Source organism: Patella vulgata, chromosome 5 (genome assembly GCF_932274485.2).
Source record: "Patella vulgata chromosome 5, xgPatVulg1.2, whole genome shotgun sequence".
NCBI classification, from domain to species: domain Eukaryota; kingdom Metazoa; phylum Mollusca; class Gastropoda; family Patellidae; genus Patella; species Patella vulgata.
In genome coordinates, this window is record NC_065883.2 from 14,131,260 (window position 1) to 14,155,259 (window position 24,000).

Sequence of the window (24,000 nt, forward strand, 5' to 3'; positions counted from 1 at the left end):
CTGTAAAACATATCTTAATGCTTACCCAAAATATAGAATCGTTAGATCTTTCGCACTTAATTTGGACAGCTCTTCTGTTGTAGGCAATACCCAGATACCGTCCCGGAAGTATGTTAATGCGCCTTGCTTTAAAAGGAGGAGAAAAGAGAACAATTAGCATATATTTGGGATCATCCTCGGTATCGCCAGTGGTATCGTTCAGTTCTACTTCATCAACCCCTGGGTTCATTTACGGGATTTTCATGAATTCAAATTATCCACTCTTGAACCAATCAACCCAGTCTTAGCGTCACTGTTTACGTTCACCACAGTAAAACGCTCGATTTTGAGAAGGGTTGCAAGAAATTTAATGTTAACAGAAGTCATATTCCCACAAAACGATGTCCTTAAATATTTTGACAGAGTTTGCATCAACGATTGGGTTAGCTGCAATAAAATGCGAGTTCTCTCCCCTGTGATTGGAACCAGGGGTTAGTGAAGTAAAGCGAAATGATACCACTGGGAATACCGAGGATTATCAACGGCACAGACAGTGAAATTACGGGAATCGTTCCTTGGAGTAGTTTTTATTCTTTATCAAGAATACTCCACCGATTGTCAAGCGGTCGGACCTTTTCAGTAGAGTACCCAGAGCGGTGTCAAGCGACTGTAATCTCTTCCTAAAATATTTCTTGAGGTTTCAGGACGTCTTCAGTCGTATTTCGTTTCGTCATTATTGTATGTTTCGTCAAGCAAGTATACAATCACGTTTTGCCGCGACCGTCCAGTGTCATTCAAACACTGCAGATCCCTTCCTCTCAATAAATCCATTAGATTCGGTTCAATCCAGTCAAACCATAAATACTTTAGTACCTGTTCCTTTTGCTGCGTATCTGAAAAAGAGAAAACACGACCCGTACTGCTAGATTTAGGGATACAACTGCGAACGCTTTCAACTATTTTTACAATCATGCTTATAACTTTCATCAAACTGAACAATCATTTAACTTATTGACCCCAGCTGGTTTTTGATAGATGATATCGACTTTGCAGCTCTGTATATACTTCTGATAAAGCACGAACTGACTATGATCTAATTAAACATGTAATTAATCCCATATGTCAGTTACAAACTATATCAGCGTACAAGCTCCGCATGACTTCAAATAAAATAAAACCAAGTACGAACAATCCAAACCATAACACAGAATTCGAAGTCCTAAAAAACGTTATAGGCAAAATAGTGTATTCAAGAAAAATAGTGTAATCAGCAAATGGACTGCTCCTCGTGTACAAAATACACGACATACGGACTGGTCAGTAAACGTGATAAAAGACAATTGCATGTATGATCATGAGTTTTATCTATTTTCCCTATGTCGGAGTTTGCTGACAGTTAGAGAGACGAGGGGGAACGAAACCAGAGACGGAGAGTCCGGCGTATGGACTCCACCGCTGCCGTGACAGGAGGACAGGGTGCTTGTCTTAATGTACCATGTTAATGTTATCGTTTATGTTTCTGTTGTATTTATGTAGATGTTTTATATTCTGTTCCGATGCAAATAAACCTTATAAATATGAAACTGATCTGTTATCACTAAGACAGTGTTACAACTAGCCTACCTATTATCGATACAAGCCTATTTAGTTTAATATAATCTTTCAGGTTTTCATACTATAAAGCAAAACAGAAACCGCCCCACCACCCCCGCCACATCTTCTAGATCCGCTACTGCTCGCTATGGCAATTTACGTAATCAATAATGTACCTTGTTCTTTTTTCACATCTTCGATTGCAGACTTTAAGAGAGTCGCCTGAAATTATAAATGAAATGAAATGAAATGGGGTTTAGTGTCCTACTCTTCTGCTCCGACTGGGCTAATGAAGGAATTACGCGTGAACAGTCCAAATTGAATGACAGTCGTTTCAGCTGCCTTAGCCGATTTTACTAGTCTTATAAAAATTATTTTGTTGTTTGTGAATCAACTATTTTTAAATTACTTCCGCTTTGTCATGTGGGATATGTTTTTTTTTTGTTGATAACAAATGGCACTCCAAAGTATAGAGAACTCGACGCAGTGTACTGATTTTAAAATATTCATTGTATCTCAAATATTGGATATTAGGATTCTACATTTTCATTATAAGATAACATCAACATTGATCGAAATGGACCAATATTTAATTATAATGCGTGTTTTTAATTTCGTATATTATGGATAATATTGGGTTAAAGATGCTGGTCGCTTGACACAAGAACTATAGTAAAAAGAGATTCCATCCGCATGAAGAATAGAATACTTCAACGGATATCATTATCTACTGTGTATTATTACAAACGCATAAATGACGTTTAAAAAATTGAAAAACCAAATATAGGATTAAAACATAAAAAGTGGATAATATACATAAAAGTTGAGTAAAATCAAGTACTGTATAAAATTATAGATATAATTAAAAGCCCTATTAAACAAGTGGATTTTAAGAGAAATCTTAAATGATGACAGAGAAGTACATGACCGAATGGAAAAAGGAAGTTTATTCCATAGTTTTGGGGCAGCAACCTCAAAGGCCTTCTCGCCGAAACTGACGAGATCAGCATTTTTGTCAATATGAAGACCGTACTTGTCGACGAGGTTCTTAAAAAACATAAAAGGTGCTAAGATAAGTAGGTACAATGTTATTTATACATTTAAGAACTAATAATATTCAATATATTCAATTCTATATTGTAATTGTAATCTTCCTGTAGAATACTCCAAAAATGGTGTAAAATGATAAGCGTAGTGGCAAGCAGAAATTTTTAACTAGAATGTCCACTGGGTATCTAGCTAGGTACTCCAGTGGTGTCACACAGTGGGAATCTCTTTTTTAGAATGTTTCCCAGGGTGTCAAGCGACACAAATCTTCAGCTGCAATAATTCAAGGGGTGTCAAGTGGATAATAGTCTTTGTCAAGCGGATGGAATCTCTTCCTAGAATAGTTCTCGGGATGCCAAGCCGTCGAAATCTTAATTATAACAGTCCACTGAGTGTCAAAGCAATCCTTTTCTAGATTACTCCAAACGATGTTATGCGGTGGAATATCTACCTAGAATAGTTCTTCGGCGTGAAGCGGTCAGAATCTTTATTTTGATCGATTACCCCAATCAGTGGCAAACGGGTGGAATTACTGGAATCTCTTTCTGTAATAGTTTTTGGGGTATCAAGAATAGTCCACTGGGTGTCACGCTGCCGGACCTAATAGGGAAACTTAGCGTTGCAAACCGGTGTAACAACCTACAGAAGTTGCCGCTGGATGCCGCTTAAAAAATCCATAAAAAGATCTAATTTAAGAAGGGATGGTTTTACTAGATTAGGCTCTACCCAGGTAAACCACACGTTTACTGAAATAAAATACTTTATTACCTGTTCTAACTTCTGTGCCACTGAAAAAAAGAATAACATGACTCTTACATGGAGTTCGGGAGATAGGTTATTTCGGAACTAACAGGTGGTTCAATTTCATTTGAGCGTAGGGGTGTTTTTAGCTGTGGGGGGACCAGAAGAAAACCCTCGAGGTGGGATAGGCGACCCTACTCCTAGTCACGTGCAGGCAGGCAATCAAACCGCGCCACTTTACAGAACTTGTGATTCGGCCACTCAACTCTTCCGCTAGACGCTCAGATGATGGAAACCGACAATCTTCATTTCAAAGAAGCGCGTAATTAGTGACAATTTACATAGTTATAAATACCTTGTTCTTTTCTCACATTAGCCAATGCAGACTTTAAGAGAGTCGTCTGAAATTTAAAAGGAAAAAAGTAAGATACCTGCCGGTGCATCAATCGGCCGTGGACATACAGATGTGTCTCTACCAGACCCCAGTATCCCACCCTATCACCCCCAGGAATTTGCTTTCGGATTGACCTGTAATTAAACTAATAATACCCACATTAATTTCATTATAACACTAGAATACTTAATTTGATATACAATACTAGAATACTTGATTTTATATATAATACTAGAATACTTGATTTTATATATAATACTAGAATACTTGACATGTAATACAAGAGTACTTGATATGTAATACAAGAGTACTTGATATGTAATACTGGAAGGAGTGGTATAGATATACGATCATTTAGTTTACTAAACCAAGGGATTGTATACATTACCAAGTAAACTAGTATTATATTATAAGTCAACTGCTAAATGCCTCTAAAGGATTATATTTGTTTCATTGTAAGGACATTAATAATAACATAACTTTATTTACGAAGGGTAGAGGATTAGCATCATTAGGCTGCAGAAGCCTTTGTATCATCCTGTCCTTCATGAAAAAATGTAATACAGTTCAGCGGTATGATCGGCATTAAGTGGTAGTTTAAAAGTCACGAATTGTCGTCTAGAAAGACATACAATAGATTTGGAGTCACATAAGTCCCAGATTGGAGAACAGTAATCAAAATGTGTCTGAATATGAGCATTATAAAAAAAAGGGTGTTGTAGGCACCATGGTCACAGAACAAGACAACAGTCTTCCCTTTCTATATATCATTATGAGAAGAAACAACAAATCGCTCCAAACTAATTTATGGGGAACTTGCCCCCATCTGTCAGGGGGCAAGCAATGTTTAAAATGTCTGTCGTTCATAGTAGATGATTAACTATCAAATGGCCCTTAGTCTTACAAATTTTTAGTTGCCATCTCCAATATTGGATCTAGACCCATAGAGACCCCCCCCTTTTAGGGTATATCTGTCAGGGGGGTGTTACCCCCAATATAGTCTGCCATTACTGTTTCCATAATTAAAATTTATGTTGGTGCCAGATTCAATGTTTGAGATACCACACCAAATTGATTTCTATATTACCTTAGTGTAGTTTGAATAAGTTACAGTAATTGACAGACAGTCAGGTCAAGACGAGGCTAGAGCGGGGGGCCATGGGCACCTTGAGACGAGGCTAGGCGAGACGGAATGAGGGAGAGCGTCTGGGATATGGCGCATTTGTGCCAAGCTAGGACATGGCTCCCTCAATACAAGTTAGTTATGGGTTCTTTAACATTAAGATGTTTGTACTTGATGTGTAAGAAGCAGAATAAAAGTATTATAAGATGTTAAACCAGTGTTGTCATCAAGAACCCGACTTAAAGACCCAATACTCTCACAGCGTTTCTCCCATTGCATAGTTTCATTTGTATGAATTAAAAATCAAATTTCGCTGTAAAATGCCGCTATGGCCTATATATGGAAGATAAATAATTATGTGATAAAAAATGAATTATTTTTCATGGCTAACATTTTTTGGATAGGGCGTTTGTAAATATTTACATATAGGCTGGTAGGAGACACCCCGATCTGTGGGAAACAAATGATTTTTGCTTTTTTGTAAGGAGAGAGAGAGAGAGAAATGGGGTTTAACGTCCACTCGACACAAACTAGGTCATTTTGGGACTAACATATGGTTTAATTTTATTTCAATAATTCGCTTGCGCGTAGGGGTCTTTAGCAGTGGGAGGAAACCGGAGGACCCGGCTTTTTTGTAAGGAGGTATGTATCTAGTACCCTTGGGTAATTTTTTTTATGGACGATTTAGGTTTGGTATCCGACCTCAAAATGAATGATCCGTGTAAAACCGCCTTATTTAGGTTATCCCCAACCAGGCGATACGTTTCAAGTCAGTAGCTTGAAGCGTATATATGGTATTAGTGTCAGTGGCCTGTGGCACGAAGTAACAGTATATTGTCGCATACATAATATATTATGTCAACGCTTGGGCGATATAATATATTATGTCAACGCTTGGAACTAGGATGGAGGTGACTAGGCATGAACTTGCAACGATAGATTTAATTGGCGCTTTGATAACCAATGAATGCTTTGGAGACATATTTTGGCGGTATTTTCCATCATGGAATCGGTAAGTTTCGATTGTTTTTTTCTTTTCTGTTTTTTCTCTCTTTTCTGTGTCCTAACCCTAACCCTAATCCGAAAGAAAAGTGCCCTTTTTTGAAATTCTGACATCACAGGTGCCCTTTTTCTGATAAGGATGCCCTCTTTTATTTACAGGGACACTTTCTATTGTTAAGGGGGTGGACCGGTCCCCATGGTCCAACCCCTGGATCCGCTCTGATGACGCGTACATTCCACTGAGTCTACAGGTCTAATATGCTAACACGCTTGGAGCGTCAACACAATATATTATGTCGCCCAAGCGTTGACATAATATATTATGTATGCGACAATATACTGTTACTTCGTGCCACAAGCCACTGACACTAATACCATATATACGCTTCAAGCTACTGACTTGAAACGTGCAGGGTGCCCCAACTTTACGCACTTTAAATATGTTATCAAATTGCAAGTAACCATAAACACACTCAATACGGCGATGTTTTTAAAAAAATATTATTAGCGCACATATTTATAGCCACCATACTCGTCTGATTTGGTAGGATGAACTGTCATTGAATTGTATGTTGACGCGGATAGGAGATGGCTCAGTTTTTGTTGACTTTGTGGTGCTGAGTAGCAGGATTTTGGTTAAATTTTGAGTAGATAATATAATGGTCACAAATATTGAGGGAACGCTGGTGAGTTTTGTGATGGTGGCTTTCTTGATCTGATCTGAAACGAGTCGTTGGTTTGTAATGGAGATACTGGTTGTTGTGGACTAGTTCCCCATAAATTAGTTTGTTGTTTCTTCTCATAATGATATATAGAAAGGGAAGACTGTTGTCTTGTTCTGTGACCACGGTGAACATAATTTCATTATGCTGTGTGTTGCAGTGGTCTAGTAAGGAGATGGGGGGGGGGGCGTGACCATGTCGACAACATCGTAGGAGACGAACCTACGTTCACGTTATTACAAAAGTCTTTGGAGTCATGTGAGAATAAATATTTCGAAAGGTTTTGGGCTGTTCTGTAGACGACAGAACCACAGGTGCACACGTGTAACCTAGTTTTGGATGGGGTCTGATGATGGCAGACGTGTCTATGGTCTTTGGTTTGATGAGTAGAAATTTTAATGTAGTGTGTAGTTTGATTCTTCTTGAAGAGTGTTGACAATGCTGACGCAGTCAGGTGTATCCATTATTACAGCTACCGTCTCTTTGTCCGCAGGTACTATTGTGATTACCCTGTCTTTCTGAAGTTCTTTAGGGGCTTTATGTGTGGTTGTTGGGTTGTCACCTGTGAGGAGGCTAACATTGATAACAGTTTTGGTAATACACTATATTTTCATTCTGAGATGTTTTAGAAGGTGCTTGGGTTGAGATTTAGTTGGTTGATATTATTGGTATGGTTGCATTTCACAAGGATGTATAGTTTGGCATTGGCTTCAATCTGTTGTTAAGAACGTTTTATGCACCAGGAGTTATGTGCGGGCGAGCTTGTTACGCTGAACTTCATATAATTTGAAGTGTTTTTCATACCCTAATAGCGACGAGAGAATCAGCATCGACACTTTGCCAGAAATAAACATCTTAGTAATCTGTGATTTTTACAATTGTGTCATGTGCTAAGCCCAGCTTAGGCATGTTCCTGAGGAGCCCAGGGTCCCGCACTTTAGGGGGCCCCGCGGTTCATGGCAAAAACAGAAAAAATTAAATTCAAGATGAAATTTTCACGGTAATCGATCTAGCTTTGCAAGAGCGGAGACTGAGCTATCCCTCGACCTTTTCTATGTAGCTACACTCGGTGATCGGTCTTATAGGCTTCTAGACTTATATGCCATTCGGAACTGAATAGATTTCGTATGTGATCAGATATTATGTATTTGTTCTTGTATTACAGACCGTTTAATTGTGTGTTACACATGCGCGCCATTCAAAAAGATATGAAAAAATATTTTCATCGCGTCAGGGGCCCCGCGATTCTAGTCAGGCCCAGAGCCCCGGTCCAGATAAGCTGGGCTTTGGTCATGCGACACATCGGAAATGTTGTGTAATAGGTGATTCAATGGTCAGTGAGCAGCTAGTATACATCCTCATCTGGATCAATATTGGATTCGTGTGTCCAGGGTTCATGACTAGAATAGTTAAAGTCATCAAGAGATGCGCTCGTTCTCGAGATAAAGAGTTAAGTGAACGCGGTGAGTCATCACTGAAAATGCCTGGGTGGCCATTTATGATTAGTTGGAATATGTTGACGATTTTTACTTACATTCTATACGTTAGTCATGGGGTAATGTAGAATAGATTTTAGGGTGGAGCGATTAGATTTCTGGTTGGGATATCCCACTATTGAAACAATTTGGCCATTGCCATTCTTATGCTGAGCATTTTGCAACAAGTTTCGTGCGATAAGTAAATATGCTTATCTGGGTTATAGCCTTTTGTGTGGAGAAATGAAATGAAATGAAATGAAATGGGGTTTAACGTCCTACTGTTTTGCTGGAGAAAAGGGACGGCAGAAGTTTGCCCAATACTACCCAACATAATTGAAGTATTATAATAGTTTCCCATAATAACGAGGTAGTGTTTAGTTAGTATTGGGTAAATTGCCCAGCCCGGCGAGGATACCCCACCACTGAAAATGTCTGGAGGTGGTCGTTGTTAATACATGTGGTTAGTAAATGAGCGATTATGGACGCTTGACGAACTCCCCACTGACAATATCGGACAGTTGGCACCAGTACTCACACTGGGTTCCACTTTTTTTCCGCCAATTTTTCATTTGAATTTCTGTATTTGCTTTTTTTTTTATATATATAATGTTTTGTCAACTAAACCCTCTTTCATAGTCTGCAGTTGTCCAGATCTACATTTTCCAAATGCGCTTTTAAGTATATCGAATTTTTCTCTGCCGCAGACTTTTGAGGTACATGCAGCTCTATTGTGGAAGTTGATATCGCTTCAACATTCAAGGATGTAATATTATCAGAGGGGCGAGAGCTGATCATGTCAGTATCATCTGTAGACTTGGCACTTTTGATGCACGTGACGTTGGAAAATGCGCTGATCTAGCAGGAGCAGTTATGGGCGTCTTTACGATTAGTATTTCCCATCATTGGAATCAACTTACTGATTTTATCGGTTGTCTAATAACAGAAAAGCATTTATGATGCACAATAATATTATCAGCATGCCGAAAATTGTGGATTTTATAAGTCGAATGGGCACGAAACCCAGAACGTCTGTAACTTTTTTTGCCCAAGGCCAATTTGGTGGATTTTTTCCTGAAGTTTTACTCATATAGACCTTTCATAAAAAGCAAGAATGATTTGTTTCGGATTTTTTTTCTCCAGCTCACCTAAATCCGAAGTTCTCCTACCAGCCTATAACATATTGGCAAGCCAAACAATTAAGTTCGAGATGGAGTCAATTGAGTCATTAAACAAGTACTAGGATATACATGTATATCAACAGTTTGCTTTTAGGTACCCACTAGAAAAAAAAGTATACGCTGACAAATGTCCTTTGCTTGCCTGGGGTTGTTTGTGTTTCTATGAATGCCTGCTACTACAACGTCATGACGTCACGACGTCGTGAAACAACGTCTTTCAATAATGGGGCTTTTAAAATCAGCCTAAATGGCTTAGTAATTCTTAGCACTAGTGGGCACCATTTAAAATGGCTGTCAATTACTGTTACTTATTTAAAGTACACTAAGGTAATATAGAAATCAATTTGGTGTGGTATCTCAAACATTGAATCTGGCACCAACATAAATATTCCTCACTAGAGGGCGTCTGTCAGGGGGCAAGCACCGTTTAAAATGTCTGTCGTTCATAGTAGATGATTTACTATCGAATGGCCCTTAGTCTGACAAATTTTTAGTTGGTATCTCCAATACTGGATCTAGGCCCATAGAGACCCCCCTTGGGGGCATGTCTGTCAGGGGGGTGTTACCCCCAATATTGTCTGTCATTACTGTTTCCATAATTAAAACACCTCATTCATCATGTATAAATTGGTTTCACTCAGAACCTCTAATGTTGGATCCAGACATGTTTTTAGGGGTCATTTTAAGGGGGCTACTGTGGTCAGGCCCCTGATATATGCTGACAGACTTCCACTTTTATTATTCAAGGAAATACCCGCAACTTGCAATAAAGGTGAACATTGGTATCTCCTTCGTTGGAGTTCGAGGGCCTGGGCTGCCACACTATAATGTCTTATGAACCTCGGGGGGCGTCAGGAACAGGTTTCCCGGTATCCCAGGGGAGCTCCTGGGGCATCGCGAGCCATGTGGGCTCATAAAAATATTCACCCGATGATGTTGTTGATCGGCGAAGGTATCCGGGAGCTTTCCCGATTATAGGGATTCATCCCCGATGATTTACGGCAATTGCTCGGGGGGTATTCCCGGACGTTTTGTGACCATAGCCGAAGCATCAGTGCCCATTCACCAGACCACGCCCGATGCTTCTCACGGGACTACTCCGTTTCTTTGATTTAGTAATTGAACATATTAACACAAGGTACAATTTTATGGATACACAATTACTGAGTTTAATACTAAGCGACGTTTCGACGAGGATACTCTCGCCTTTATCAAGCAAATTACACGGACATTTGAATAGTAGGCAACTATATACAGAATGTACAACAAAATAACAATCAAATACAATTAAAACTTAACGCCCTTGGTTAGGAGGGCATTTACACTGTGGAAACTCTTCATCCAGATTTTCCGGCGTGGTTCCCCCTTGTCAGTGACGCAGGACGGAGGGCCTGGCACGAACAGCTGTCTAATCGTTTGGATGGGACGAAAACCGAGGTCCCGTGTACATATTGGCGTGCACGTAAACGATCCCTTCACAGTTGGAATTCGATATGGTTAGGGGGCCATTTACACTGTGGAAACTCTGCATCAAGATTTTCCGGCGTGGTTCCCCCCTTGTCAGTGATGCAGGACTGAGACCTGACAAGAACAGCTGTCTAGTCGTTTGGATGGGACGAAAACCGAGGTCCTGTGTACACATTGGCGTGCACGTAAAAGATCCCTTCACAGTTGGAATTCGATATAAGAGTAGACCGTAGTGCCGCTGTCCGGGCAAATTTCCCCCATAGCACACTGTATGGCGTATGCCCGTCTTCATTAGCCCAGTTCGGAGCAGAACAATAGGACGTTAAACCCCATTTCAGGAAATGGCTGCTGGTTAAGGACGACTCCACGCTTAACTTAAACAGTGTATTTGATACAAGTAGAATGTCTTAACGTTTATGGCGAATAAGCATACATAATAGTTAAACTTGTCTTGTTATGAAAATCTTTTTAACAGTTAGATTGATGAATTGTCGTTAGAGTTTTGATATCAATGTGGCATAAACACATGTTCCATAAACGGGAATTTTAGTCTAAAAATATCTCGATTTTATATGAATAACTACTAGTGGAGTCTTTTGTTTCAAGTAAATATCTTGAAAATGTAAGTTAGTATCTTGAAAATTCAAGTCAGTATCTTGAAAATTCAAGTTTAATATCAGAGTTTATGTTAATATCTTTAAAGTTTAAGTTAATATCTTTAAAGTTTAAGTTAATATCGTTAATATCTTTAAAGTTTAAGTTAATATCTTTAAAGTTTAAGTTAATATCTTTAAAGTTTAAGTTAATATCTTAAATATTTTAAATTTTTAAAAGTTTAAGTTAATAACTAAAAAAGTTAAAATCTTAAAGGTTTAAGTTAGAGATGCCTTCCAATGTACAAACTGTATAACGTGATGATATATTTGGGCTAAAAACATACTCAAACTAATATTAATCTATCAAAAATTTGCCTCAAATCTCTCTCAAAATATTGTATTCGGGAGAAAACCCCAAGACGTAAAAATCTATTTCCAGAAGCCATGTTACTTGATTGAGGGTCCATTTCAGAATGTATTTGTTGTTACTTACTGTCCGTACATATTGAAGCCTAAATAAATTCTTTGATTATCCTCTGCAAAATTATTTTTCCGTCGTTTGATTGCAGGGTCTCTTGTACGTTTAAACCCCTCAATGTTCCCAAAACCACATAACTATTCGATTAAGAAATAATAACCGTTTCCCAAGTCAATCTAGCTGACAATACGTCACCGGGCTGACGGCAAGTAATATCCTGACATCCTTGCCTAGTGCCTGCTCCACCCGGTATTTTTCTAGTAAGATTGGGCGTCTCCACTTTCCATATACATGCATACCGAATTTGCCATACTTCTATTGGAAATAACTACCCTATAAATACTTTCGTGAAACTGTATCGTGCATATCTTAAAAGATAATATCTTAAAAGATAATATCTTAATATTTGAAGATGTTAGTAGTTTAAAAGCTGAAGTTAATATCTTAAACGGTTTTATTTTAAGACATTAACTGGAAATTTCAAGATATTAGCTTGACTTTTCAAGATGTCAACTTGACTTTTCAAGACGTCAACTTGACTTTTAAAGATGTCAACTTGACGTTTCAAGATGTCGACTTCTAGCTTTAGTCACAATGCGTGCAGCACGATTTTGGATCCTTTGCAACTTAGAAATTTGTTCATCAGTTACTCCAGAAAGTATGGCATTACAGTAGTCAATTCTGGACAGCACGAATGATCGAGCCAGTGCAGCAGTTGCACTTTCAGGTATAAGATGACGGATTAATCCTATTTGTTTATGTGAGAGTTAAAACCGAGGTTTGAATCTTCTAAGAACACGCCAAGATCTTTCACGACATTTGATATCGGAATATCTGAATTGCCTATTTTGAGAGATTTCACAATGCAAGTATTAAGTCTGTGATCAGGTCCAATAAGGAAAAGCTCAATTTTGTCGTCGTTAAGCTTTAACATGCTGGCGGACATCCAGCTGCTTAAGCAACTTTCCAAATTGCCAATTGTGGAGAGCTGGCTGACAGTGTTGAGGTTAAATCTATCGATCAGCTGTGTGTCATCAGCATAAAGATGGTTATAACTATCGTTGAGGTTGCCAAGGGATTTAGTATTAAGTGTAAATAAAAGTTATTAATATCAACATACTGAATCCGACTGGTTAGATATGAGCCGAACCACTGTAGAGAAGATCCAGCTATTCCGTAGTCAGTCATCAGTCGGTCAAGTAGGTTGCTATGGTCGATTGTGTCGAAAGCAGCTGACAAATCTAAAAAGGCTAGCACACTGATACTTACTGTTTATTGTAACGGTTATTTGAGAATAAAGTTATTTATTTATTTATTTTTTAATTGACGGATCCTTTTAAAGCGTTGATGACACAACCCACAGTTGTTGCAGTGCTATTTGCGCGGCGATAAGCTGACTTCTTGATTAAAGGCTTAATGACTACCTATTTCTATATTTCTAAAAACATATATCATATTTTATTCACTGATTTATCACTGCAAATATTTGACCTGGATAGATCTATTTAACACAACCCCACATTCGACATGCGATTTTACATTACACAACCTAGCGCCAATCAATTTCACACAAATATCATTGTATTACAGACAGCGAAAAATAACAATCGCTGTTATAAAATGAACACTGAAGCCACCAAATACAAAATTGATCTTGGAATTATTTCAACTTATAAGTCAATACAACACAATAATTTTATTACTCAGTAATGAACACCGGGGACAGATTCAGACACGCAGGAATTTTTTTTTCTCGTGTTCTCTTATCTAATGACATTCAATTACTTTATTGAATTGTCAGATATCCTCTTACAGTCCCATATAACAACTTTTGGTCTTCGAAGGAATTATTAGTGAGCAGAAATTCGGCCGTGTATATGTTATCACTCGTCGCTTCATTCAGTTATATAGAGCGGTGACTCGTGTTTTCCTTTGGCGTTCGTCACTTCCGATTCGGGAAACTTGTATTACTCAGCTATCGTCGCAATGATCTCTGTGTTAAAAGTATATTTGCAATGTGTTTAACCAGCTCTATCACATATGTGACAATGACTGGCACCAATATTGTCCTTTAAACCACACCCTGGTTGAAGGACCATTGGATCTGGCGGTCCCCGTGTAGTACCATGGGTCGTCTGTCAGACGTGGAAAGCGGAAATACCCTAAAACCGGTTGCCACATCCGGCATATGACCCATATTTCATATCACCAGTTATAAAATACAGTTTTTCCGTTTCTTAGCTTAGTGAAACCTCCTATCACGTGTCCAAGTTACAATCTATCATGAGTCCAGTGTTTGGGTGCTCATTTTAGATTCATGTTTATCTGGTCATACACATATACATTAAGTGAAGGTCCCCATTATCGAGGATGGTTAATTTAAGTGAATGATACATGGTGTTTCGTATAGTCAGTAACGAAGACATGTGGTGATAAATACATATCTTATCACCACAAAAGACGGCGTTGATACAGTGTCGTCGGTTTCTGAATGTCAGTGATGTGTGACATGCGCAAAATCATCCGTGTGTGTCCTCTCTTCTCATTCTTAAAAACAGTAGGAGGAGAATATTGATAAAGAACTGAATTAACATTCTGGAATTGGTAATTATTTCATCGAAATACGGTTTAAAACGTCTACTAGTGTCCTCGAAAAGGACCATCAATCAACACGTGTGTGTGTGTGTGTGGGGGGGGGGGCATCTGGCCTACATTGTGTCTTGTAATAGTCTAGACATCGCACCATATAACTTTGGCGTATGTTTCATACACTAAAAGCCATGACAAATGCACCATGTGTTTATTCGGAACTCATTACGTGTTGATAAAGTAAGAGTACTAAATCGTTTCATGTAATAAAATAGGAATGAATTGATCCATAAAGTTATGCATTTATGAAACATATGTGTACTTTACATACAAAAGATCTTTTATAACCCATATTTTATTAAAATATAAACCTTTTACATATTACCCAGTTTTATACGCCCACATTTTCATGTGGACGTATTATGCCGTCACCCCTGTCCGTCCGGACGTCCACAATTTGTTTGTGGACACTCTACAGGTCACAATTCTTATCCGATTTTGACGAAACTTGATATATAGGTTTATCTCCAAAAGATCTCGGTTCCTTTCGATATTGGCATGTATCGGATTGAGACTTCATGGATTATGGCCCCTGTTTGTACGAAAAATCACGTTTTTAGCTTGTGGACACTATAGAGGTCACAATTTTTATCAGATTTTTTTGAAAATTGAAATGCAAGTTGATAATCCAAAGATCTCGGATCCTTTCGATATTCGCGCATATCGGACCGTAACTTCCTGAATTATGGCCCCTGATTGTACCAAAAATCGTGTTTTTAGCTTGTGGACCCTATAGAGGTCATAATTTTTATCCGATTTAAAAAAAACGTTCAATTATATCACCGTTACACCCAAAGGTTGGCTGAGTTCGAATTTCGTGAAAATCGGCCCGAAATTGACAGACAAAATGGCCGCCGTTCGTTCTCAAATAGCGTAAAAATATGGTATATCAATGTTGTGGACACTATAGAGGTCACAATTTTTATCCGATTTTGTTGAAACTTGAAATCTAAGTTGATAATCCAAAGATCTCGGTTCCTTTCGATACTCGCGCATATCGGACCGTAACTTCCTGGATTATGGCCCCTGATTGTACCAAAAATCGTGTTTTTAGCTTGTGGACCCTATAGAGGTCATAATTTTTATCCGATTTAAAAAACCGTTCAATTATATCACCGTTACACCCTATTATGGCTGAGTTCGAATTTTGTGAAAATCGGCCCGAAATTCACAGTAAAAATGGCCGCCGTTCGTTCTCAAATAGCGTAAAAAATATGGTATATAAAGGTTGTGGACACTATAGAGGTCACAATTTTTATCCGATTTTGTTGAAACTTGAAATGTAAGTTTATAACCCAAAGATCTCGGTTCCTTTCGATATTCGCGTATATCGGACCGTAACTTCCTGAATTATGGCCCCTGATTGTACCAAAAATCGCGTTTTTAGCTTGTGGACCCTATAGAGGTCATAATTTTTATCTGATTTACAAAAACGTATTATTATATCACCGTTACACCCTAAGGATGGCTGAGTTCGAATTTCGTGAAAATCGGCCCAAAATTGACAGACAAAATGGCCGCCGTTCGTTCTCAAATAGCGTAAAAGTATGGTATATGAAGGTTGTGGACACTATAGAGGTCACAATTTTTATCCAATGTTGTTGAAACTTGAAATGTAAGTTTATAACCCAAAGATCTCGGTTCCTTTCGATATTCGCGCATATCGGACCGTAACTTCCTGAATTATGGCCCCTGATTGTACCAAAAATCGCGTTTTTAGCTTGTGGACCCTGTAGAGGTCATAATTTTTATCCGATTTAAAAAAACGTATTATTATATCACCGTTACACCCTAATAGACTAGCGGCCAAGGCCCCAAAAGGGGCTTAAATAACGGGATACCCCTACCCGGGGTAGAACAAAACACTTTTGATATTTCCTGATAGAGTCATATCACCAGAACCCAAAACTGGCTCTTGGGCAAATTTTCAACATGGCCCAATATATTTTTTTGCACTTTTACCAATGGTCATGGTTTCTGTAACGGTAATAGATTTGATGGGGGTAAGGATAGATTTTTGGTTCTTGCTCCATGGTGCTGAAAAAACATGAAAATTTGTTACTATCATCTGAAACAGTATTGGTTTTGGTCAAAACTTCTAAATTTGCATATATGACGTCATTGTGATGTAATTGTGACGTCATTGCTATCATATTGTTATGAGGGTACCAATTAAAGAGTAATTTGTTATTTAAACATCGGAATTCTTACTTTAAAAACACAGATTTTGAGTTTGAATAATCCATTGCAACGGATTAATAAATTTATCATATTTAAACCGTAATAAAATATGGTTTATTCCATATAAAGAGTCCACCAAGAAACTTAAAATCATAGTCTTTTTGTTATTTTACGAGATTCCAAATGTTCTAAATACTACCTTGATATTCAAATGAGTAAATTTAACCAACAGATCGGTTTTAAAAGATCATCATTTGATATAATGCCCTTGCAGCACCCGGCAAATATAACATTTACAGTGTCTGCATAAGGAAAGCCGTTCAATAAAGCGTCGATGAAGAGCGAGGCCTGACGCATTAAGGACATGGTTTTCTCAGAGGACGGGCTCGGTCATGGGAAAGGGTTCGTCCCCGTCGGCATATATATCTCGCCCGGTGTGTAGCGAATTGCGACCGACTTGGAGAGAGAGAGAGAGCGAGGGACTGGGTTTAACGTCCACTCGATACAAACTAGGGCTAATATACGGCTCAATTAAATTTTAATAATTCGCTTGCGCGTTGGGGTCTTTAGCAGTGGGAGGAAATCGGAGGCCCCGGAGAAAATCCACGAGGTTGGACAGGCGACCATACTCCTTGTCACGTACAACCGGGGAATCGAAGCCACACCACTTGACTCAATTACAGACCATATGATGCAACGCGCTAATCATTCGGCCACCCAACCCCGCTCAAGCGGCTCGGAGTCCTTCGCCTCGGCTGTAATTAGACGAAGAGCGCGTCTCTCTAGGTGTCGCGCCTGTCTTCGGACTGTCTGCTCTGGTCGACGCTACGGCTTTACGTAGCTCCGGGCTGAGAAACGACACCGTCCTAGCTCCCCCCGGTGTCATGGACTTAACAGTACAAGTGCGGTGGCTGGGTCTTCGACGGTGGGTCGGCGGTAATTGGTGAACAGTTTAGTGGTTCAACGGCTGGCCTTGGCGGCTCTTGTCCCGACTTGTCTTGAAACACGGGCCAAGCAGTCTAGAGTGAGTATGAATCACAGGGGAAAACGTGCAGTTCTCGCAGATTCCTTCACAAATATAACAGGTACTACTTTACCATCGCCATTTCTTCGCCAGCCATGATCAATTGGATAAGGGATATTTGGTTTCGCCACATGATGTGGCACCATGTATATCTGGTGTGTAAGTGGAAGACGTCGTCTGTTCGAGGAAGAGTGGATGCCAATATAGCCGCAAGGTAACGCAATTCGTCAAGTGTACAACAGACGCGTGTTTTGTTCCTTGTTAAATTTATTACAGAGAACATTATATCATAAGTTAATTCAAGGCCCCCTCCGATTGTGGGGCTAAGCTATTAAGGTATGTTTGTAAAAAAAATTCCGCTGTGTTGTCAAACCAGATAATGCATATACTGCAGGTAAACATAGGCTGACTTTTTCTCCAAGGCTTGTTTAAATTTCATGAACAGTTGATTTTCCTTCATCGTCAGGTATCAATATTGATATAGTTGGTGGTACAGTAGGAAGCCGACAGAACAATAACATCTGTATCATCGCTTCTAATTATTACACGAGAATGGTTATCCACTGTGTCAACTGTATGCAGCAAAACCCTTGTGTCCACTTTCTTGTGGTTTCTGGAACAATAGGCGTTTCTGGGCGTTCAAGCGTTTTTCATATCTCTCCAAAGCATGATACATATTAATTCCCCCCCCCCCTGGTTTTGATCGTAAATATGTATTGGACGTGTATTTATGTAGTGGACAGTATGGTTTATATCGTAGATCAATAACGTGAGTTTCAAAGGGTTCGCAGATGTCAGGTTCAAATTGGTTCCGATTCTAAATAAATATTTTACATGTATAAATTATAGTCTAAATATGATACTAGTTATTGAGAACTTTGTCATATTCAATAACAGATAATGTAACACTATTAGCAATGATAACAGAATATCAGTTTTGTAAAAATAAAATTTATTTACATCAGGAACATAAATATAAAACAGCTACATAAATTAAACAGGAATTAAACTACACCAGGAAACAATGTCATTAACACGATAAGTAGAGAATTAATTAAAACATTTTCTATTTTCATCACTTTCTCTTAAAAATAGTTCTTTTCGAACATATATCAGTTTACAGTCTCGTATAACAATACTTCGTCTTCGGTTGAAAATCGACTGTGTGTAATCACTGATCCAGTAAGGATAACTCATGTTTTGCGTAACTTACTGATCCTTCAAAGATCATATCAAAGATCTATGTGTTAAAATTATCGTTGGAATGTGTAAAACGATTTTTAAGGATCGCCAGTTACTAATTCAACGTTTTTCCGAAGAATGGCAATGTACAGATATAAAGAATTTCTAATACGTTTATCAGTCCAAAAATGGTTAAATACCATTCATGGTATTGAAAGACACATGATGAAGCTAAATTCCATGCAAATGGTAGGCTACATTTTACTTCTTTTGCTCGACATAATCTGCGAACAATACAGGCTTATATTTCTTGGAAGTTGTAATCGGAAGAAGGCTGATTGTTGTCAGGTGACGTCCCCCGTCATCTTAACGAGTTCGCGAAATCTAAATGGTGGTTCTGTTTATAATCCGATTGCATACAAACCGGGAGAAAAGCTAGCGTTGAAATTATTTTGATTTTGTTTCCTAAATTAAATGTTAAATTATCAATTTTAGTACACATAACGCGGGGATTAGGCCATGGGGAATTGGATATTTTCAGAAATATTCAAATCGCTGACCGTTACTTTAAAAAAAAATAACCGTGTAATTATTACTTTAATCAGTATAGCATATTACGGAATAAATTTAACTCTGTATTTCAATCACAGAAGAAACATATAAAACACATGGCCTACGGACCCGCTGTGTTTGTGCAACCATATAATATAACAAATAGTAGCATACTGTGGGCAAGAAACTGAGTGTGACGTCATCTTGGAATTGTGACGTCATATTCAAATCCGAAATCAGTCAATTGAGGCGCAATTGTCCAAGGAACCATCATGGCTAGTTTTATGTCAATCGTACATGAATTGACGGAGCCTTAAGCTTTTTTTCGAAAAGCGCCACCTACAAGAACAACAAAGACAGGATCAGTAGGGCTAAGGGGCCAATTACTGGTCCTAAAATGATATTGCATGTTGAATTTGCGATTATTTTATTTAAATCACAGAATGTGCTGGAGAAAAACACAAAATATAAGTTATCTGATGCTTTTTAATGGTTAAATAGTTGGATTTTACGCATACAGTTGATATCGGGGATTTTTTTGCAGTTGCTATGGAAACCAGGAGAAATAACTATTATAGCCCGTTTTGAAAATCGCCCAAGAACTGATTTCATAATGTCGATTAAATTACCTTTCCAACCATACCAAATAACCTTTGTTCTACCATAGGTAGGGGTATCGGAAAAAATATGGGCTTAAACCGTTAGCCTATAAGGACGGCTGAGTTCGAATTTCGTGAAAATCGACCCAAAATTGACAGACAAAATGGCCGCCGTTCGTTCTCAAATAGCGTAAAAATATGGTATATCAAGGTTGTGGACACTATAGAGGTCACAATTTTTATCCGATTTTGTTAAAACTTGAAATGTAAGTTTATAACCCAAAGATTTCGGTTCCTTTCGATATTTGTGCATACCGGACCTTAACTTCCTGATTTATGGCCCCTGATTGTACGAAAAATCGCGTTTTTAGCTTGTGGGCCCTATAGAGGTTATAATTTTTATCAGATTTAAAAAAACGTATTATTATATCACCGTTACACCCTAAGCACGACTGAGTTCGAATTTCGTGAAAATCGGCCCAAAACTGACAGATAAAATGGCCGCCCTTCGTTCTCAAATAGCGTAAAAATAGGGTATATCAAAGTTGTGGACCCTATAGAAGTCACAATTTTTATCCGATTTTGTTGAAACTTGAAATGTAAGTTTATAACACAAAGATTTCGGTTCCTTTCGATATTTGCGCATATCGAATTGTAATTTCCTGAATTATGGCCCTTGATTGTAGGAAAAATCACTTTCTTCTTAGCTTGTTCTCTATCCTTCTCTCGAAAATGTGGGCGTATCCTGCCTGGCAGCCGCTGGTATTAAAATATAAACCAGCTGTCTGTTCTATAAAATGCTTTTAAATCAAATAATGAAATATATAATGAAATATATAATTTTGTGTATCAAGTACGCGTTTAGTGTTTATTTGACAGCGAGAATATCAAGTCCTCGGTTAATAGATTTCTACTATACACATCATATATGGTTACGTCGGAGAAATAAATTATTTCTGCTAAATCTAAACTTAATTGAGCCTACATAAGGTTAATTTTTTTATTATTATTATTATCACACCTTTGACAAAACATCCGATGACCTGTGTAAGATACCGGTTTCAACCCGTTGATCGATATTAAAAATCAACTCAACTAGTCATTACTTCTGGCTAAATTTTTGATCGTTTTATCTGTATCTGGCATAACATAAGATCTTATTGCCGAAATGATAAGGATAAAATAATAAGTAATCAATTATTGAAATATTAAGATGTCGCGCAAGTTCAAGTAGTAACACTTCTTAGCACGTATTAAGCCAGTAGCAATTGTTTTATTTTAGTTGTGAAAAATATAGTTAGTGATCTGGCATTCTCCAAATTACCAAAGAACTCGGTGTGAAAGACTAGGTTTTGTTATTGACATTTTGATCCACACATCTTAAGTTATACTAGGTCCCCATGTATGCCCTTTGCATTCTACAGGAAATGGCTGATGGTTAAGGAAGATCCCACGCTTACCTTAAACAGTGTATTTCATGCAAGTAGTATGTCTTAACTTTTAGTTTTATGTCGAATAAACATACATAATAGTTAAACTTGTCTTGTTATGAAAATCTTTTTAACAGTTAGATTGATGAATTGTTGATAGAGTTTTGATATGAATGTTTCATAAACAAATGTTCCATAAAGGGGAATTTTAGTCCAAAAATATCTCGTTTTCATATGAAGGACTACGGTAGCCTATTGATACGTTAAAGATTTGGTCATTCATTAATTGTTTTCAATTAAATGTCTTGAAAATGTAAGTTAGTATCTTGAAAATTCAAGTTAGTATCTTGAAAATTCAAGTTAGTATTTTGAAACTTCAAGTCGGTATTTGAAAATTCAAGTTAGTAGTTTAAAAGTAGTTTAAGTTAATATGTTAAAAGTTTAAGTTCGTTTAAGTTAATATGTTAAAAGTTTAAGTACTCTTAAGTTAATATGTTAAAATTTTAGGTTAATATCTTAAAAGATTAAGTTAATAAGTTGAAGATGCCTTCTCGTGTACAAACTTGGTGATTTTATGATATTAATTGGACTAAAAACATGTTCATACTAATTAATCTCAAAACATTTACTATCTATTTACCGTACATATTGAAGCCTAAGTAAATTCTTTGATTATCTTCTGCTATCTTCTTTTTCTGCCATTTGATTACAGAGCCTGTTGTACGTTTAAACCCCTCAATGTTCCCAAAACAAGATGGCCGACAGAAGTTAGACGTGTACCTGGTCATAGCAAGTTATTACAAATCATGAGTGATATACTTTAAATTATGGTTCTAAAAACTGCATAGCTTAGATAAGTATGAAGACGAAGTGTTCTGTGAAATTAGATTAACTTTATGTAGAGCCGATTTTAAAATATTTGATGTTTACAAGTGTAGATATTTTCCTCGGTTGACATATACTCAGTTGTGTGAGATTGTTGTGAGTAGATTTTGTAACAGCCAGATTCGTTCAACCTTACACTAAAACACCAAACATGCCTAAAGTGAAAGAACCGGTTGTATCCAAACTTAGAGGTCGGTCTGTATCCATAAAACGTAAACCCGGAAATCATGAGTCAGTGCCAGTTCCCATAGCATTCCTGAGTTTTTAGATGATGTTCTTTCGAATGAATCATCCTTAAAGTCGTTCGTTGGAGAATTATTCAAACGAGATCTGATCATGGACCACATTATAAAAAAATTCAACCAACATTAACAGACCCTCTACGCAATCGTATAGATGATTTAGAGAACCGAGTCGATGACTTAGAACAGTATTCTAGGCGAACATGCCTAAAATTTAGTGGCATCCCCGAAACACCTGAAGAAAACACTGATAATATAGTTTTAAATATTATTAACAATGACATACTTCCTGAAAAACAGGCCAAACTCACCGGGTTGATGCTAAACGCAGAGAAAAGGGCCGTGATATAATAGTACATTTCAATAGTTATAGAGACAGGGCAGGGATATATGGTTCTAAACGCAACTTAAAACAGAGAAACCTCACCCAAATTCACAAGATATTTATCAATGGAGCCCTCACTCGTAAACGCGCTGCACTTTACAAAAGATGTCGTGATATGTTTAAATCAAAGCTAATTAAAAACTGTTGGACGTATGATGGTCGAGTTTACAAACGACCTCTAGCAGACGACCGAAATATTGTCATAACCTGTGAGCAGGACTTCGATAACTTTCATACATCAACAAACAGAGTAAATTCACAAGCTAATAATTCAATAAGTCTTTGTTTAATTACAACGAAGCTACTTTATCACATTCTGCAATCAACACATCTTCCGACTGTATAGACGTTGATAACAGAGTTGGGCCATTAAAACAACAATCCTTACGAGATTTTGTCGGATTTGCCTCGACCCCACAGCCTGATAAAAAGTCATAATGATGCCTGACAGTATCTTTATATTTTTGAACCAATTTCATTCATCATACTGATTTTTCCTGTTTTTCTTAATGTCTACAAATGCATGAATATATATTCGTATTTAATTATATTTAAACATCCATTGCAAGAGCTGAATCTGCATATTGCATGTCTTTTTTAGGTCTGAAATTTTATCTAAATTATTAATTAAGACATTAATTAAAACTTATCCAGACCATAATCAACTCTCGATGTCATCGCTAGCCTGCGATATTTACTGGATTAGGATCCGATTTGCTGCTCAGCTTTCATTCATGATTTAATCATGAAATGGATAATCGAATTCCATTTACATTATCTAGTTTTTAACTATTATAGTGAGAGATGCCAGCTCTTAATCTAATCGCCGATAATGTATCTTTAAGTTGATGACCAACTGGATAGTACCTCAAATCGTTTCATGCATTCGCCATTGCCCCAATTAACCTTCATGTAATAATAAGTTTGCTTAGATTTTTAAAACAATGACAAAATCTTTCTGTAAAGTAAAGTCATGTACATGTATTTTACTTGTTTGTTCCCTATTGTCTAACTTTTACAGAGTAATATTAGCTTAGACCACTGTTTAGTTTATAATACATAGTTACATGTAG

At 37.6% G+C, this 24,000-nt stretch overlaps 1 protein-coding gene across 2 annotated transcripts in view; it reads right to left on the bottom strand.

The window, feature by feature from the left end:
- LOC126820835 (uncharacterized) overlaps positions 1–24,000 on the bottom strand; it is an 83,778-nt gene that overhangs the window by 9,893 nt on the left and 49,885 nt on the right. For both annotated transcript variants that reach the window (XM_050548968.2, XM_050548966.2), the window contains 5 exons: positions 3,716–3,761; positions 3,388–3,407; positions 1,749–1,794; positions 853–872; positions 26–126 (listed from right to left, as the gene is read on the bottom strand). In XM_050548968.2, coding sequence (XP_050404925.1) covers positions 26–126; positions 853–872; positions 1,749–1,794; positions 3,388–3,407; positions 3,716–3,761 — 233 coding nt within the window. The remainder of the gene's footprint in view (positions 1–25; positions 127–852; positions 873–1,748; positions 1,795–3,387; positions 3,408–3,715; positions 3,762–24,000) is intronic.